This window comes from Balaenoptera musculus, chromosome 11 (assembly GCF_009873245.2).
Source record: "Balaenoptera musculus isolate JJ_BM4_2016_0621 chromosome 11, mBalMus1.pri.v3, whole genome shotgun sequence".
NCBI classification, from domain to species: domain Eukaryota; kingdom Metazoa; phylum Chordata; class Mammalia; order Artiodactyla; family Balaenopteridae; genus Balaenoptera; species Balaenoptera musculus.
In genome coordinates, this window is record NC_045795.1 from 84,077,463 (window position 1) to 84,096,666 (window position 19,204).

Below are 19,204 nucleotides of genomic sequence, written 5' to 3' on the forward strand. Positions count from 1 at the left end.
GTGCGACAAATACCCCCAGGAAAAGCACCAACGTTCATCTCACTCATCAACTCACCACCTACTGGTTCTCCTCTCACTTACACTGTAGTCAATCTGGTCTTTGTTGCTTTCCGATGCCTGTAAAAACATGACTATTGCAATTTATCCAGCTTTGTCTCATTGTCAGTGCAAATACCCATCTGCAGTAACCTACTACATCCTACTCAGAAACAGACTCTCACGATCCAGATTTTCAGGAACCTTAAAATCTAAGCAACATGAGACAAATTTTTTAAATGTTAGTATATGACATACTATTCATGTTATCATGTATGAACAGCTGTTTCAAGGCTTTCCTCTAAATGGTTTGTCAAAGTATGGGATAGTCTCTGGTCATGTAATGTAAGATGCAGTTAATAAATCTACTAATAACTGAGGCTAAAATTTCTTGTACATATACAACACTACCTAGTAACTTCACTCTGGCAAAGCAGAATTCTTTAAAACAAATTAAAACAAGTTTTTATAAGAATAATCACGTAGGATAAAGTTAAATAAAATTTTAAATTAGATGCTAACTTTCTAGGCTGTCATGCAATAATCATAAGTAGTACCTTGGGTGAAGAGAATGGTATTTTCCACTGGTGTATGTATAGAACATAGGAAGTATTGTCTTATAACATGCTTCGAAATTCTAAGCCACTGGTGTCACTATCATTTTTTTCAGCTCCCAGCGTATATCAACGTGCATTTTAAACTATTTCTTCAATTAACTCCAAGATATCCATCATGCTAAAATTTTTAGAAAGCCTGGAGGGCTTAAGAAATTGTGTGTATGTGTGTGTAAAAGTGTACTTAAGAAATGAATTTGGTTTACATACCTTGGATTACTGGGGATTTATTTTATTCTTTCTTTTGTTCTTGATTTTCTCATGTTTAATCAATGTTATATTTGTAAAGCAATTCAAATCTAGATTAAAATTTAACCTGTAAAAGGGTTGCTTGAGAAATGAATGAACTCTCTTTGCCATTCCATTTTTTCTTTTTTAAAATTTTTATTGGAGTATAGTTCATTTCCAATGTTGTATTAGTTTCAGGTGTACAGTAAAGTGACTCAATTTTATATATACATATATCCACTCTTCCTTGGATTCTTTCCCATATAGGTCATTGCAGAATATTGAATAAAGTTCTCTGTGCTATACAGTAGGTCCTTGTTTATCTGTTTTATATAGAGTAGTGTGTATATGTTAATCCCAAACTCCTAATTTATCCCTCCCCCCTGCACCTTTCCCCTTTGGTAACTGTAAGTGTGTCTTCTAAGTATGTGAGTCTGTTTTTGTTTTGTAAATAAGTTCATTTGTATCACTTTTTTTAGATTCCACATATAAGCGATATCATATGATATTTGTCTTTGTCTGACTTACTGCACTTAGTATTATCATCTCTAGGTCCATCCATGTTGCTGCAAATGGCATTATTTCATTCTTTTTGATGGCTGAGTAATATTCCATTGTATATATACACCACATCTTCTTTATCCAGTCCTCTGTCGATGGACATTTAGGTTACTTCCATGTCTTGGCTATTGTCAGTAGTGCTGCAATGAACATTGGCACGCGTGTGTCTTTTCGAATTACGGTTTTCTCCGGATTTCACTTTAGTAAATCTGCTAAACAACTTTCCACCGTGGTTATACCAAATTATTCTCCCACTAACAGCATAGGAGACTTCTAGTCATTTCACCATATCACCAATGATGGTTAGCATTGCCTTTTAAAAAAAATTTTAGCCATTCTGACAGGTTGGAATATCATCTTGTGGTTTTCATTTTCTTTTCTATAATGACTTGATGCACTGGAGTGCCTTTCACGTGATCTCAGATGGCTGTTGTGAGAATTGAAGGACACAGTGCATGCCAAGGTCTTTGAACAGTGTCTTACACATAGCCGGTGCTCAATGAAGCCAGGCATTCTTATTAGTATACCTTTACCTATTTGATTGCAGTGCAGGACTGTGGCGTGATCTCAGTATGGCACATTCCTACCTTTTAATAATCATTGTTCTTTTCCTTTCTGCGTTGCTAAGGCAAAAACAAAACAAAACAAACAAACAAACGAAACCCAGACAACTAGACAAATCATAAAAGAGAATGTTAGTAAAACAAGAAAAAGAAACATTTTTATGGCTACGTTTCTATTTTAACTAGTATAAGCAACCAAGGTTTATTTTATTGAGCACCACTGAATTAACACAAATGAAATGTAACCTCATTAATCACCATTTATTGATTTACACCTCACTAATGCAATCATTTAGGCAAGTAGCTGTTGGGTAATGGTGTCTCATTATAGTTCTTGTGTAATTTCCAGATAGGAATTATTATCAAGTATGTCAAATGGGAATCCTGTGCACTGGGTGTGCGATAATCTGGGTACTCAAAGAGTTGTGTAAAATACCACAAGGGACCTTTCCAACTAGCCAATAATGAATAATGTACTTTTCCTTTGCCACACTTTAAAAGGAGTTTTCCTTTGCCACACTTTAAAAGGAGTTTTCCTTCTGGGCTTTTATCATTTGGCCTTAAGTTAAACAGGGATGTAGCAACCATTTCTGGCCACATTCTACTCCTTTGACTACGCAGAGTCAGAGAAAAAGATGGCCATGAATTGTGGGCAGTAAGGGAAGTAGAGGTTTCTGAAGACAGACGGCACAACCATGTAAGTGAAATGGCATCTGTTCAGGAATTTAGAACTAGGAATGACATGGCAGAGGCCACAGAATGGCCTTAAATTTTGAGCTGTCTAAACAGTGACAGCAGGCGGCATCAATCAGTGCCATCCAGCATCTGGACAAGAAAATTTATCCTGAGAAAGTAGCTTTTATTTTTTGAATCATTGAATCGTTCATCGTTTCTTCTGCATGAATGCTGACTAGGGGAGGTCTACAGACACATTCTAATACAAATATTTAAAGTGTAACGATAAATAAATTCACTGGTGTGGGATATAGCACAAACTATACAGAGTAAGAAATTTAATTTTTTTTTCATTTCTGAGATTATTGTAGGCTGTAAATATCTTGTCTAATGTATATACCACAGGTTGTGCAATAAAGTAGTGATTTGAACCACTTGATAGAGAACTGACTACAAAACCACAATGCCGTTTGAGTCAACAAATATTTACGTAGTCAGTGAGGGGACCAAGGCTGCATTTGGTGCTATGGTGGATGCAAGGATATATATATATATATATATATATATATATATATATATATATATATATATATATAAGTAAACGTGTGTGTAATTTGTATACATAAGTTTAAATCAAAGCAAGGTATGGAAAGTGTGATCATAACCAAGCCTCCTTGAGCCTGTGTCGAGCTTGACCATATGGTTTAGAGTGGTGGTTCTTAGCAGGGATGATTTTGCTCCTGAGGGGACATTTGTAAATGTCTGGAGACATCGTTGATTATCACAACAAAAGGAGAAGGGACTGCTGGCATCTAGCAGGTAGAAACCAGGGATGCTGTTCAATATCCTACAGTGCACAGGGCAGTCCTTACAACAAAGAACTCTCTAGCCCGAAATGCCAATAGTGCTGAGGTTGATAATCCCTGATTTATAGCATTACGCCCTATCCCCAGGGCTCAGAACAAGACCTGTCACATAGTAGGCTATCAACAAATATGTATTAAAGGATGAGCATTACTATGAAGTTACTAACCTATTCAACAGGAAATTTTAAAACACAATACTCAAATGCGTGAATTATGCAGTATGTGAATTACACATCTGAAAAGTTCTTACAAAGCACAGTAATCATTTTACTTTTTATAAATATAAAATGTGCAATTTTTTCACATTTTCATGTAAGGTGTTCTTTTTTACAAGTTGATAACACAGAAAACAGGTTAGCATTTTAATTAAAAGCAGTGGCTTAGAAGTCAGACAAATATGATTTAAAAATCCTCATTGACCCTCAGTTTCCTGGACTGTAAATTAGGATAAAAGTAAATAAATAGGGGGAAATTATATATATAGCACTCATTGTGTATTAATAATGATTACAGTCTCCTAGCATGGGATATTGTCCTCAAATTCAGCTGGTGGTATACTATCCTTTGGTACAGGTGGTTGGCAGACAGGGTTAATTCCTACTTTGTGAAAGAATTACTTTTTTCTAAGGTATTGCTCTAATATGCTATTATCCACTCCCCTAACAAGCCATTTTGTAGTAGAAGCTGCTTCTGCAATAGCAACCTCTTCAATAGAGAGAATTTCTATGTGCCAGGCACTGCACTAAATGCTTCACATGCGTCTCATTTTCTAATCCTCCCATAACGTGATGAGCTTTGGGGTACCAAGACTCAAGGAGGTTTGGCCAGCCAGGTAGTAAACTGCAGATCTGGGATTCAACCACACACGTGTCTAACTCCAAAACCAAAGCTCTTACCCGCTATGAAAGAATGTGTCTTTGAGCAATCAGGAGAAGATTTCATCAAAGATGGATCAAATTTATATACTTAAGAGGGAAAGGAGGTCCGATGAAGATGGAGCAGAAGTGGGGGTAAGCTCATCTCCCAACAAAAGCTCAAGTATTTCGTAACGTACAAGTTGTTCATTGTTTACAATAGTGCATCACTGGAATCAATTGTTATGAACATCAGTAGGGGATCAGATGAAGAATGTAGAATAGTATACACAACCACTGCAGTTGATGAAGCAGATCTCTATACTTAGAAAGATGTCACCTTCGTTATGGAGATGAAAACGGGTTATAGAATGAGGTGTGCATATATTCATATGTATGTGTGTATACTGGACAGAATCACAACTGTACATGTGACTGGAAGTAGTGCCTATAAAGGAGGAAGAGATTATGGGATGGAGTGACATTCAACAGGATTACACTTCCTTTTTTTTTTCTCTGTTCTTCGAATGAGCATGTATTATATTTACAATGTCTAAAAATCACTGATTTAACAGATATTTATTATACACCTGCTGTGGCCAGGAACCACCCTTCTACACATTTGTATCCCATTCTTGCTCTGTAATTAATCTAGAAGCATTATATGAGTTTGCTTCATTGATATCTAAGCCACAGTTGAGGAGTGAGCTGATAATAGCCTAGACTAAGGTAGTCATGTTGAGAATGCAGGGGGTGGGGAGGGAGAAGTTCACACAATCCGCCTCTTGTGTAGTCTCGAGTACGTGTCCCTCCCATGAGCCTCTCCATGGCATCATTCATGAAAAATCTAGGGGCCAAAATTCAGTCCATGCGTTCAGGACACAGGAGAATGAACCATTTCCTGAAAACCAGGGAGGACTGAGGAATTTTTAAAGAGTCTCTTCAGACCATTGTTCCTGTTTGACTATAATATGACTATTTATTCATATAGTACTTTCCACAGATTCTGATTTTTATGGTGCCATAAAGTAAGATTTTCAGAAACTTGGTGGTGGGTAACATAATGCCATCAATGACACAATTAATTAATGAAGAATTCTACTTAGTGAGGGTGAGCATCATATTTTTCTGAAAATGGATCTTGAAAGCTTCCTTGATTATACTGTGTTTCTGCTTCCATTATCATTTAGAGATTGAGGCATGAGATGGGGCTGGTGATTATAATGATTTAAGAGGAGAAATAATATGTCAGAACTATGGGAGATTCTATAATTTCATGGTCTATAGCATAAAAAATATACATCACATCACTAGATCTGGGTGTGTTGTACTTTCATATTGGCTGTTGTGATACCTTGCACAATGTACCTGATTGCAGATTTATACTGAACTCCCCTGACATCAATGGCATATATATTGTAGTGCCTAATGAAGAACAGAGAATGCAATACACTTTTATTAGAAATTTCTTTAGAGTCTAGGCTATAATGGCACATATGAGGGGGAAGAAATTACTCATTAAGTATTTCCTAGGAATTATTCATAATTTATCTCACAGTATGACAGACCCTAGACCCCGTGGATGCTTCGGCTGGTGCTGAGTGGAACTGCCCACCTCCGTAATGCCATTAGCCATGTGGAGCACATAATACCTCTGATCTTAAACCAGCAATAAAGATCGTTTTGCTTTCTGGGGTAATGAGAGGTTCTGACAATTAGAGTCTTTAACAGTTTGGGCCTCAACTGTGGGCCTCACTCCTCAACTGTGGCTTAGATATCAGTGAAGCAACTTCTTCAGAAGCAAGAGTTTTTATATGTACCAAAATCTGCTCCTGAGATTGTGTGGGTCACTGGAAGAGTTTGGGTTTTGATTCTTGACACCTCAGCCATTAAAATTAACAGTGAAATATGTCAGATATACATTCCAATATACAGAGATGTGGCATCATGTGTAATCAACCAAGAGGGTAACTGACTTTCCAGTTGCTATCTGATTATTATTATGTTTTTTAAATAATCAGATAAATTCCGAGAAACGTAAGTACCAGATTATTTTCCTCAGGCATCAGATGTCAAAGAAATAGAGTTAAATGAATTATCTGTTTAAATTTTGTGCTTTTAACTTTTTCAACCATATTTTACTGAATCTAAGATGCATTGAAGGTAGAACACACCATTATTTTATGTACTGTTGAGAGCTGTAATTATAAGACTCATCTCAATTTTGAGAAATGTGAAAAAATGTATTCTTGTGATATGTAAAAAATATATTTTAGAATCAGTGAAATTTGGTAATCGCACGTGATGCATGTTGGGAAAAAGCGAACAGCATACATCTATGTAGGTATTCTCCATTCCCAAACCTGTGCTAATAGTTTGTTCTGCATCTCCCATAATTGCATACACAGTTTTTTACAAGGTGGAACCACTCGATATATTTTGAATTGCAACTGTTTTTGCATGAAACAATATATTACGGTCACTCTTCCATACCAGTTACCTCATTTTTTTAAATGACTAAAATGTTATTCAGAAATGTCTTTTCTATCTTTAAGCTGGAAGTTACAAACTGTGGCCCACAGTCCACTGTTTTAAATACCATAAAAATTCATGTATATTCCTGCTTTTCAGCTTCTCTTAAAAATCATGTCAGGGTGATGCTTTTGCGTGGCGACAATTTCCAGCCAAGTAGTGACTGGCCCTCTAGTTGGAGGATGCATCTTTTTCCTGGTGCACCATGTTCCCCACGGTTCCTTATTCTCATACGTGTAGCCTTTATCTCTTGTTTACATCTCCACCTTGCCCCCCGCCCCTGGATTTTAGGTTTGAAAACTCAACTTTAAACATTTGGAACAAAACTTACTATGCCAGCACAGAAAGGCCTTTTTGTTGCATTCCAAATTCACTTAGAAAATTACAAAATTTCTCACTGTCTGCCACCTCCACCATTTTTTTTTTCTCCTGCCAACATTTAGGTATCTGACTGCAAAACTTTTCAATTCTCCCATGTCCTTAAAGTTACATTAAAGGAGTTACTGGCTCCATTTAATTGGCCCCAGTTATTTGCATTAGTCTTTCCTATTATATGCATCTCATTTGATTATCATAGACCCAACAACTCTTTCACATTGGAAAGTCATCATTAAACTTCTCTAATGATCTGCCATTGTCCACCCAAAATGAAAATGTTTCCTTTGTACCGTGAGTTATCCCAGCTTTGTCCCCGCCATCCAACCTGATCACTTCTTTAATTGTTATTCCGCTAGAATTTGGGAGTTGAACCCACCTTTTTGTCTCCACCGTTTACTTAGTTGGCAAAGAACATTGTGGAAATGTCTCTGTGAGTGAGCCTTAAGAACAGGAAGAGATCGAGTATTCCATTTGTTGATGTGGCCCACTTTCCAGTGCCATGGTTTGATGGCACTGGATATTGATTTGATATTGATTAGTAACCCTAAGCAGGAAATTGCAAATTTTCTTAATAGATTTCTTATTATAATAATCTTACCTCTTAAACAGATTTCTTGGCGAGAGTCTTAGTATGACTAATGTAGCACTATTTTTTGAATGTGTATGTTCTACAAAATAGACAATAAAATAATTTGAAAATAATCTCTGAATTTCTGGAAGACACACAGACACATTACTATTCTGCTTCAAGCCAGAAATAGAAAAATAAACTATGCAGCATTGAATTCAGTGCAATTGTGTGACTACCAGACAATGAATATTATGAAGAATTTATTCTGGACTACTAGTTTACATATGTCACAAGTAGATAAAAGACTCTTTTTTGTGCCATCTCTCTCTCTCTCTCCCCCTCTCCTCTGTGCCTATAATGTCATGCCAGTTATGATAGCCAGTGAGTGTTTTCCCCCTGAGGAATGATATGGTAGGACTGAATTGGACACCTTGCACCCAGGGGCTGAACTATAATGGTGTTATCTCTTCAAAACACCCATGTCTCTTAGGTAGATCTCTTCCCATGGGGAGGCATGAAAGCAGAGAGCCTCCTGGGTAGCTTGCAGTTAGCTTGTCTCCTCTGAAATATAAATTAGATGCAAAGATGTGTAAACTAGGAACTTTTCCAGACTTATTTTTAAAGAAGTACAGCATTTCCCAAGACTTCCATGAAAGCAAGAGTCTTTGGACTGTCAAAAAGCTCAATAGCATCATGGAAATTCTGTATGCTCTCTGGGTGTGTTGAGTAAGGGACAGTCAAGAAGAGAGCCAGTTGTGTGGAAGCTGAGTGGATACAGTTACATTTCAAAAAGTCCTTAAACTATCATTGTTCTTTTTAAGTAAGCCAAAGATTTAAGACATGAAGCCATCTTGTTTTACCCTGATTATATGTCATGATCCTGATGACTATTTCTAAATTTCTGATTGCAAAAAAAAAGCTTAATATAGAAAATCTAAAATATAAAGAGGAATAGAACAATAAAGCTCCCGTAATGCCAACACTCAGAGACAAACTCTGTTAATATTTTTATGTGTTAGTTCTAGTTGAAGTGTGGTTTTTTTTGACACGTTTAAATTTTTTGAAATTATACCATATATCAATAGTACATCCTTCCCTTTTTATTTAATTTATAACATGCTCACACATACACAGGTACATAATGTATAACACAGCCAATAATATATTTCAGAGCTATCTCCCCTAGCTTATTGAAAATTTCTGAAAGCATAATTTAATGGCATCATTGTATGGTTGTCCATTGTGTCAACATAATAAAATTTGCTGAACTGTTCTTCTATTGTTGGTCATTTAGTTTGTTTTCACTTTTTGCTGTTAGAAATAGCCACATTGCAAAGCATTTGTAGTGATTCTGGGTGAACAAAATAAGTGGGTAAATGGTATGAAATGTTTTAGACTCAACAAACATATTACCAAATTGTTTGACAGAAGTATTATTACCAACTTACGTGCATTGAAAGAGTCCCAATTTCAGCCTAGTCTCACTGGCACTGGGTAAACTTATCTTGTAAACATTTCTCTTTATAAGTAAAAGTGGTAATCTCTTCGTTGTTTGAAAGTACACTTCTTTTATTCCTGGTGAAGGTAAATATTTTTTCATTTAAGCATTCTCTTTTGTGGGAATTGTTAAATTGCTCAGACAAGGGTGGCCTTACACAGTGTTGTCTATGCCTATTTGAACATCAGCCTTATTTATTTATTTATTTATTTTTAGCTGTGTTGGGTCTTCGTTTCTGTGCGAGGGCTTTCTCTAGTTGCGGCGAGTGGGGGCCACTCTTCATCGCGGTGCGCGGGCCTCTCACTGTTGCGGCCTCTCTTGTTACGGAGCACAGGCTCCAGACGCGCAGGCTCAGTAGTTGTGGCTCACGGGCCTAGTTGCTCCGCGGCATGTGGGATCTTCCCAGACCAGGGCTCAAACCCGTGTCCCCTGCATTGGCAGGTGGATTCTCAACCACTGCGCCACCAGGGAAGCCCCTTATTTTTTTAAATACTTTTTAATTTATAAAGTGCTGTCACGTACATAATTACCTCATCTGAGTCTTACAACAACTTTTTGATGTAGGAAAGATCAGGTATTAATTCTCTATTTAAAACTGAGACAAGTGAGGCTCAGAGAAAATCAGTGACTAGCCCAAGTGAATCCCATTAGCAAGCAGAAGAGGTGTGTTTATTTTGCTCTCATTTTTTGCTATTGAATCAGTTTCACTCTATAAACTACTTTACGTGAAGTAAGGTCCAGTTAAGGCAAAATACAAGAAAGCAAACAAGGATTACCGTTTAATGCCTTTCACTGGCTTCCTAAAACAAAGTACAAGACATCAAGAAAAAGACAGGCATCATTTTTTTACATGGTGTCTGAGACACTCCATGTTTGAACCAGAATAAGTGTTTAGCAGGAGAAAAAAAAAAAAAAAGGATGAGCTGAAGGGCTATTTTTCTGACTGTTGACTCATAAAGTATTAACCTTAAACACTCGTGAGTTTAAACATAAGATGGCAAAAAGAAGTATCTGGAAGGTGTGCAGAGGATGGGCAATATTTTTGAGGCAGTATTTTTCAGAATACCACAAGCCAAGCAAGTTAGAGTGTCTCTACATTCAAAGTAAAGGTTTTGTTTCTCCTTCATTATTACATCAAAATATTTGCTAATTGCAAAAAGCTAACTCTGTCTTCTGAGTTGCTGATCTAAGGGGAAAAAGTTATAAAAATGAACTTACAAGAAATTTAAGAATTGAAACCCTTTATATAGATCTTCCCATTGAAGAAAAAACACACAGCTTTCTGAAAAAGAAACCTCTGGGATTTTATTTTTAATTAATATCATCAATTTTATGCATTCTGAAATTTTTTAAGGCACAATATAAATTTTAAACCAACGGTACATGTATTCTCGTGAAATGTGACCACATATTAGCCATATGGAACTTACAACCGTGTGGAACTTAGGTGTTCTGTGTGCTGTCATTTGGGCACCGTACAACTTGAGACGTAGCAGTTGTGTCAGTTAGGATTCTTAGTTGCAAGCAACAGAAACTGATTCTGGTAAATCTTGGGCAAAAATAGAATTTATTGGCAGGCTCTAAAGGGCTCACAAAAATTAATGGCAGCCAGGAGGACAATTCTTGAAATGCAGGCATAAATCTGCAACCCTCTAAGTGGTCCTACAGCAAAGAACATTCACACCAAAACCAATTAGAGCTGTCCAACACCATTCACAAATATAACTCCAAGTATCGCCATATTCTGTGTCATTAGTTCAGAACTCAAAGTCCTGGAGGAGAACCTCTGGTTGGATAAAAGCATGCAGACTGATAGCAAATATGGGTGTTAATTTATACAACCTCATTAAAGTCTGAGCCATTCTTTTTAAAATAGCTTCATCCAGAGTCAAAGAATAAGGTAAAGTATTTTGTATTTCAGTATTTCTAAACTTGGCCCATTTAGACAGTCTTTTTTTCTTAAGGAATGGCTTGAATTCTTTTCTGAAAAATTGTTGTCCTGCTTCTAAGTGGTTTTGAAATTACATTTCTTCCTTTATTGCCTAAACAAATTCAATTTTGGTGGTTATTTTTTAAATGTATATTCAGATTATACATGGATCAAATAATTTAGTCTTTACACTTTACCAAAAATGATAGTATAAATATGGCAAATGTATATCTTTAAAAAGGTATATGATGATTCCTCTGAACTGCTATACAATCATTATCTGTATTCTTCATAAAATGTATTATAAATTTTCATACTTACACTGTGTTTTTCCATTAAATTGTTATGATCTTGAAGACAGACACTCTTCTTGGCATCTCCTTTAGTTCCTAACAGTGAGTGTTATACATGGAAGGTAAAAAGCAGATGTTTCATTTACTCATTTTTATTGATTGTAACATAATAACCCTTCTTAATAAAAGAATTAAATCATTCTCATTGTAAACTATACAAATAAGTAAAAAGAAGAAAATAAAAAATAATCCCACTATCCAGCGATAATCAATAGCAGATAATTAGAGTACATTCTTACAGTCCTTTTCTCCATTTTACACACATATACACTCACCACACACACACAGATGTGCATTGATATATATAGTGCATATATAATAAAATGAGATCATATTAAACAATACTTTGGTGTCCTGATTTTTAATGATATCATGATCACTTTTTCAGTAATTTATTGGATTTTGTACTTAAAGTTAAAAATTAAACCTCACTGTCATGAAATCAATTACTAAAAAATATATATAAAGAAAAAGTATTTCCCCACCCTCCCCTAACCCACATCTCTGAATTATAAGCATTATTAACAATTTGGTATCTAGCCTTCCACACCTTTCACTGTGTATTCTTTCAAACATAAATAAACAGAAACACAAACCTTAAAGACATATATAAAAGGTTTTAATTCATTAACTGCATTTTCACACACCCATTGGATCACAGTATGAGGAAATGAATTTAGAAGTCTCACCATTTCCCTTCCAGGAGGTTAGTTGATAAGACTGGCCGAGATAAAATTAAGTAAAAGTTGATAAACACAATTTTTCCTTACATTAGACTCCTCATTAGACTACTCTTATTAGAATTTAAATTCTGAATCTACAGGGTCAGTCTGTCTTAGGACCCATCTCTGGTAAATATGGTTTCTATGTAGACAAAGGATGAGGAAATTATTCCTTTTGCAGTTTTCATTTGAGTTCCTACAGATGGATATCTGTTAAATTCAATAATCACTCAACATTGAGTAAAATTATTTCCTCTCAAGTGCCAAAGAAATATTTGTTGTTATCTTATTTAGTATGTAGAAAATTGGAATCATATTCTTTCCAAGCTCTTTTTTAAAAGGGCCCATAGGAAAATAACTTGAAGTTTAATTCAGTAGTCATTCAGTTTACAGAACGAGGCACCTGCAATTATTAAAAAATATTAAATTATTTAAAAAACATTTAAATTCATCGAATTGCTTGTCAAACTTACTTTGGTCCAATTAAATGGCTGTTTTCATCACTTCTTATAATTTATTTTACCTTAGATAAGAGGCAAATATATCAGTCTCTGAATAGTATTAAATATTTCCCTCATAATGTATCGTCAACAAAGTCCTGCTGAATTAATGAATTGTGTGCATGTTTGAAAGTGGGATTGTACTTGTCTAATTGTGGCATCAGTTGTCATGGTGACTATCAGCCAATCAGTGAATAAACTCCCTTACTTGGCAGTGTTTGGGTGAAGAAAGCTTTGTGCAGTTGTCAGCCTGAGATTTATGATGGTAAAACTATATTTGGCAGGCAGATCAATGTGTTGTCCACTCTTTGTGTTTCTGGCCTCATTTTAAGTCAACCTTTTGATATTCAACTAGAATATTAAGAGACCCTGGGTCTTTGGAGCAGTTTTGTTATTAATAGATCACTTTTTATAAACTGTGTATGGGATGACTAGCTATTTGTATACATATCCAATGAAGGCAACCCCTGGTATTTCTTTGTTATTTGTAATTGCAAATGTCAGATCTTGAAAGCAAGTGGGTATTAGAGGATATCTTTTTATGTCTACTATTAAAACATGTCGAGTGATCTATAAATTACCCCACATAGATAAACAGTGGATTAAAATTAGGCACTCTCATTCTGTCATCACTATAATATTAATCATTGGAGTTTAGGTCTTTAATGTTAATATATACCTTTTAGCAGTATATGTCACTACATATTAAATTACATGATAGCTGACAGATTTTTAAATCAAAACATTTTTTCTCTCCTTATGTCATAACATGATAAGAAATAAAGAGTGATTTTTGCTTACATAGGATATTGTTTAATCTTTGCACATGCTGTTTTTTACTGTTTATATTTGCAATGAACTAAGATGTTTTTATCAGTACCTCTTCTTGTTCACACACATACCAAAATAGGGGATCAACATTTTCATTTAATATGCAAAGAACTATACAAAGTAATGCCCATGAAATCTATAGTATTTTACCAACTTTTAGTACAACAAAATTAGGATAAAATACCAAGTTATTTATTTTCTTTCCCCTAGAATGAATTTTGTTATCCCCAAACACATTTTGATGAGGAAACCCGTGACTTTCATGCCCTAATCAATCCAATATAGAAAGCCTTACTATATGTCCTATGGTAAAGAATGATTCAATTACTTTAACTCCTTATAAATTCTGAACATTTGGGGAAGTATGCATAAATTACATATGGTTAGTTGATGTACAATGTATCTATTGATGAATGGATAGGTAAGGTTGCTTTCATCATAATTAACACGCAAAACCAAATCCCTCCTAGAAGTCCACTGACATCCTAGATTTTCCATCTGCTACTCCACAAATCCACTGTAGAAGGTGAGGCTTTATGGAATAGGCACATAGTAAGATAGTGCTTTGTACAGAGTAAGCAGATAAATGAACCAGCCTTTCTTAACGTATCACCCACTAGACTAAGTGTAAAGTAGATCTTTCACCATTAGACTGTTTCTATTGTAATTTTTGTGGTTATTATGATTAAAGGTTAGTCTCCTCTAGGAGACTGTGAGATCCACAAGGGAAGGAGCCATATCATATTCACCACTGTGTGTTGAACATTTTGAACAATGCTCAGCCCTCAAAAATATTTGAGTGAATATAAGTTAAGCTGCTTTTTAAAAATTTATTAATGGAAGTTAAAAATGTATAGCATTCTTAATTTTTTTCCTCTCAAATTTTCTTTAACGCAAACATATTCAATTAATGAAATAAAAATGATCTCTGGTATCAAAAATAAATCCTTGAAAATAAGAAAAAGAAAGTATTAGACGTAACTAGAAAGTTTTAAAATAATGTTGTATGTTATGAATTTTTAAGCATTTTAATTAGTATTTTTTAAATAATGTATAAATACCAGAGAGACTTAACATAGTATATCAACAATAACTTTTCTGTTTGTGTCAATTTATAGTTCCTAAGATGTTTTTCACATATATTGACTCATATCCTTATTCTAATTTTACAGATAAGAAATCTAAGGGGCAGAAAATTTAAAGAACTTGCTCAAAAACAGAAGAAAGTTATTCTGATTCCAAATCTAGTCATCTTTCTTTTATCAACAGTGAATTTTTTTTTATTTCTTATCTCTATTTCTTTACAAACGACATGTCAGGACTGAAGAGAAGTAAGGCTTGCAGGTTTAGTAGCATACTTCTGTTTTATATTTTAAGAATTTAAAAAAAAATCTCAAGTCTCAGTGTCTTTATTATAACATTGATAACAACTAACACAATTGTCCGTCTTGGAAGAAAATAAAGTCCACAGACTGTGATAGGCTTTCAAGTAACATTTAGGGTATGATATCATCAAGAACATGCAGCTGGCAGAAATATCTCCACTTGAGCATAAAATACTTAGCCCTGAGGCTCTGACAGTTTATCATTGCCATGAGATACATTTACCGCTGTGTACACACACCTCTGCAATGCATGAACAGCTGGCAACTACAGTTTCCTCTACCTGATGACGTAGACAAAGAACGAGGAAGAGACCGTCAGTAAGACACTTCCCTCCACCATAGTCACTACTTACACTTATTTATTTGCCTTGATATCTCTAATTGTTTTCCTTGGTTTCTGTTCTGTTTTAAACACTTGGTTTACTTTCTGTTTCATTCCCTCCCTGCCACTGTTACTCTTGACATAGAATTTAGGAAGCAGATTATTATCCCTTCTCAAAGCTAACACTTGAACATTTAACATGGTTTACACTCACTATGTCAGCTGGTATTCTTCACAACCAAAATATTCTATCAGTGAAACTATTATTGGTGAATTTTAAACCAGTCTCCATACTGTATTCCCATATATAGTGAGTTCTTTAGATAGAATGGATTTATACAGTAGTAAAGGTCACTTGTATTAGTTGTTATCTTTCTAGGAGTTTCTTCATTCTGCAGAAACTTGGCAAATAAAAATCAATATGTATAGTAGAAACTTATTTGTCATAAAACTTATATGAATAAAAAGAATAATAAAAGTTATTACTTAGATCTACTTAGGGCATATTCACTTAATAACTAAGGCACAAATGAACAAAGACCCTTGATAAATTCCTTTGTTTTACTTCAAAATATGTACTGACTATAAGACAATATTAATAGGACTGGTAAAATGTATAAAATATTCATATTTTACTATGTAAATAATAGAAACAAACATCCGTAGAATCTCAAATAAAAATATTGTCATACACACAATAAAGTCAAGTATGTAGAAATTATAATGACTTACTGATTTAGGTATAAAATATTATATAATTCCTGTGCATAGAAGTTTGATTGTAATAATCTCCTTAGTAATTGGTGACATATGGCACTTATGGGGTTTAAACTTTTCTGCGTAAATTCAAAACTTGTTTCCATTTTCTAGGTCATCCTGATAATTTTGCTTTCTTACTATTCTTCCATTATTTATCGCCTTTCAATGTCTCAGAACTATTTTAAGGGAATGCTTTTCAAAGGAAGAAGTGAAAAAGGGAAATATGACTCAGTCTTCAGTGATTTGATTAAGAAAAGAGAAAATATCTATTTCTGAACTGATTGACAAATTTCAACAGTTGTAGTCAAAGTAGGAACAATTTACAGATTTGGGAATTTCTTTTGCTTTATTTTAGCTTAAAAAGTAAAATAGTATTTGTTATCTTTCGAGTCTTGATCAGATTTTTTTTCCATATGGAAGTATAAACTCATTGGGTTTCCTGGTGAAAAGTTAAAAAGTTGTGAATTTAGGCATACTGACAAAATATCTTGATAAGAATTATTGATAATCAAGTACAGTTTAATAATCAAACAAGTAGTTTTCGGCCTGAATTACACAGTGGTCATAGGTGAATTACAGTTTTTTTTGCTGTAGATTTGAATAGGATTTCAGGATTCCATATATAATTTTCTCTCACTGATATCCTCTTGTCTGAAGTTCAAGTGACCAGAATGTTTTGTCTTTATCTACTGGTATTGCTATTCTGGCATATTTTCTTCTTCATGAAGATTGAAAGTTAAATCTAGCAATGCATAATGTGCTGTTGGTTGTGGACATTTCTTTTGAAAACACAGCAATCTCCACACCAACTGTAAGTGAAGTTCAGTACTATATCTAATTTGCCTGCTTGCTTTTTTCTTTATATTTATGAATTTATTATTTCAGGAGCTAGTGAAACATGCAAAGAAGCTAACATTGCAACTATTTGAAACCATCTGTTTGAGATAATGTTACTGGTGGCTTTTTTTTTCTTTTGTTAGTGTTTAGTCAAAATTATTTTTGTAATAATTTGATGAAATAGCTTAAAATTTTGCTTCTTGAGTATTACCGTTAAGGAACGTAGTGCCTGATTGTAATGAGGAAGTTTCTTTTATGTAATTTGAAGTACAGCACAATGGCTAAGAACATTTCCATTGTTTAGGAGGAAGATCATTTGGTATGAGAAAGCAGGATTGGATTAAATTATGATTGTGAATTGTGAATCTTCTCATTTAATATTAGAGTGATCAGCCATTCAACTTCAGTAGGAATTTTGTGTTGGGTGTGGTTTGGTTTCGCTTTGTTTTTGTTGTTGATGTTGGTGTGGTTTTCTTAGCCAAATTTAGTTCAGGATGTATTTCTGTAACAATAATTTTCTCTCATAGAAAAAGAACTATTTCATGTGCATTTACTGTTTTTAGCCTAGTTTTTTTTTATTTTTTATTTATTTATTTATTTTTTTTGATGCATATTCGATTTTACTGGGGGTAAGGGACAGGGCGGGGGCATTCAGGGGTTGTCAGCCATGGTCTTCTTGATCCAATCCACATACAAAATCACTTTGGTGTAGACGGAGGGCTTATTGGGGGCACCACACGGGATGTGGCCCCATGACGTGATTCCCTGAAACATACCCTCGCAGATCAGCGGGCCCCCTGAGTCACCCACGCAGGTGTCCTTGCCGCCCTCCAGGTGTCCAGCACACAGCATGAACTCTGTCACCTTCTGGGGGTGGGCACTGGCACACATCTCATTGGGCAGGACAGTAAGGTCCACACACTGGAGGTCATCTGGGTAAGTGAACTTATCTGGTTCGATGCTGCCCCAGCCAGAGGCATAGCAGGTGCTCTCCAGCTGGGGTTCCTCGGTGGGCAGCTCCAGGACCTGCACGTCCTCTGTGATCTGGACGGGCTCCTCCAGGCGGAGCAGCATGAGGTCATGGCTGTAGTCCTCCCCTGGGGGGAGGGTGTCGTTCTTCAGGAGGCTCAGGTCGAAATTGGGGTGTGGAAAGTCCTTACTGACATGGGCAAACTGGGCTGTGTCTTCGTCCTCAAACAGGTTGTGGCGACCCAGCCAGAGCTGGTAATTGCTGGTGAAGGAGAAGATGGAGACGATGAGAATGAGAGAGGAGGTAGAAAGGGAGGGCGTGAGGAAGGGTCCAAAATGAGAAAGAGAAACAAGAAGGGGGGGGGGAGAGGGAGAGAGAGAGAGAGAGACCGAGGAAAGATACAGAGTCACAGAAAACAAAGAGACTGCGAGTAAATAGATGAAAGAATGTGACAATGTCACAGACAGAGACAGACTGAAATGGAGTCAAAGAAGAGCTTGGAACAGTAGAGAGGATGGGAAAGATGGAGGGGAGACGGTGCGATAGAGGGAGCACATAGTGGGCAGGAGGAGGAAGAGACAGAGACCGTGAGGAACAGACTAAAGAAAGAGGAAAAGAGGGAAAGGACAGAGCGAGGCAGGAGAGTGAGAAACGGACCAGGTGAGGAAGGGAGGAGGAAGGAAGAAGAGAGAATGAGAAAATGTTTAGCCTAGTTTTAACCTAATTGTCTACTTACACACTAATTAACTGTTACGAACAATGTTCTGTTTTTAAATGCAAACTTGCTAGAATACAGATTGCTGAGTCCTATCCCTCAGGATTCTGATTTTAATAGATTTGAGATTAGGCCCAAGAAATTGCATTTCTAACAGGTTCCTGGGTAATGTTAATGCTGCTGGTCCAAAGACTGATTTTGTAAAGTACCGAGTTAGATCGTATGTGTTAGAACATCAGAAAGATGTGTCATCCATTCTGAGTACCCATCTCAAGGAATGAGAAAAGTAATTACAACTTAAGACAAAAGAAAGTCAGAGAAAGAATAAAGCTAAGAGCAGAAATGAACTTACAAAGAAAAAACATAATAAAATAGAGAGTCTTAACTGGCCCAAAGATTAAAAATAAAAAAACATAGTTGATAAAGCCTCAACAAATCAGAACAACAAAAAAATGAGAAGGAACAAATAATCAGTGTCAGAAATTAAAAAATAAATACCACTGT

At 35.5% G+C, this 19,204-nt stretch overlaps 1 protein-coding gene across 1 annotated transcript; it reads right to left on the reverse strand.

The window, feature by feature from the left end:
* Positions 1-17,612: 17,612 nt before the first annotated feature.
* Positions 17,613-18,467, reverse strand: LOC118904290 (kallikrein-1-like; the record flags this gene model as incomplete). The annotated part of the gene is made up of 1 exon (XM_036870187.1): positions 17,613-18,467. A coding segment is annotated over one exon (801 nt), but the record flags the coding sequence as incomplete, so codon positions are not given.
* Between the last annotated feature and the right edge of the window lie 737 nt (positions 18,468-19,204).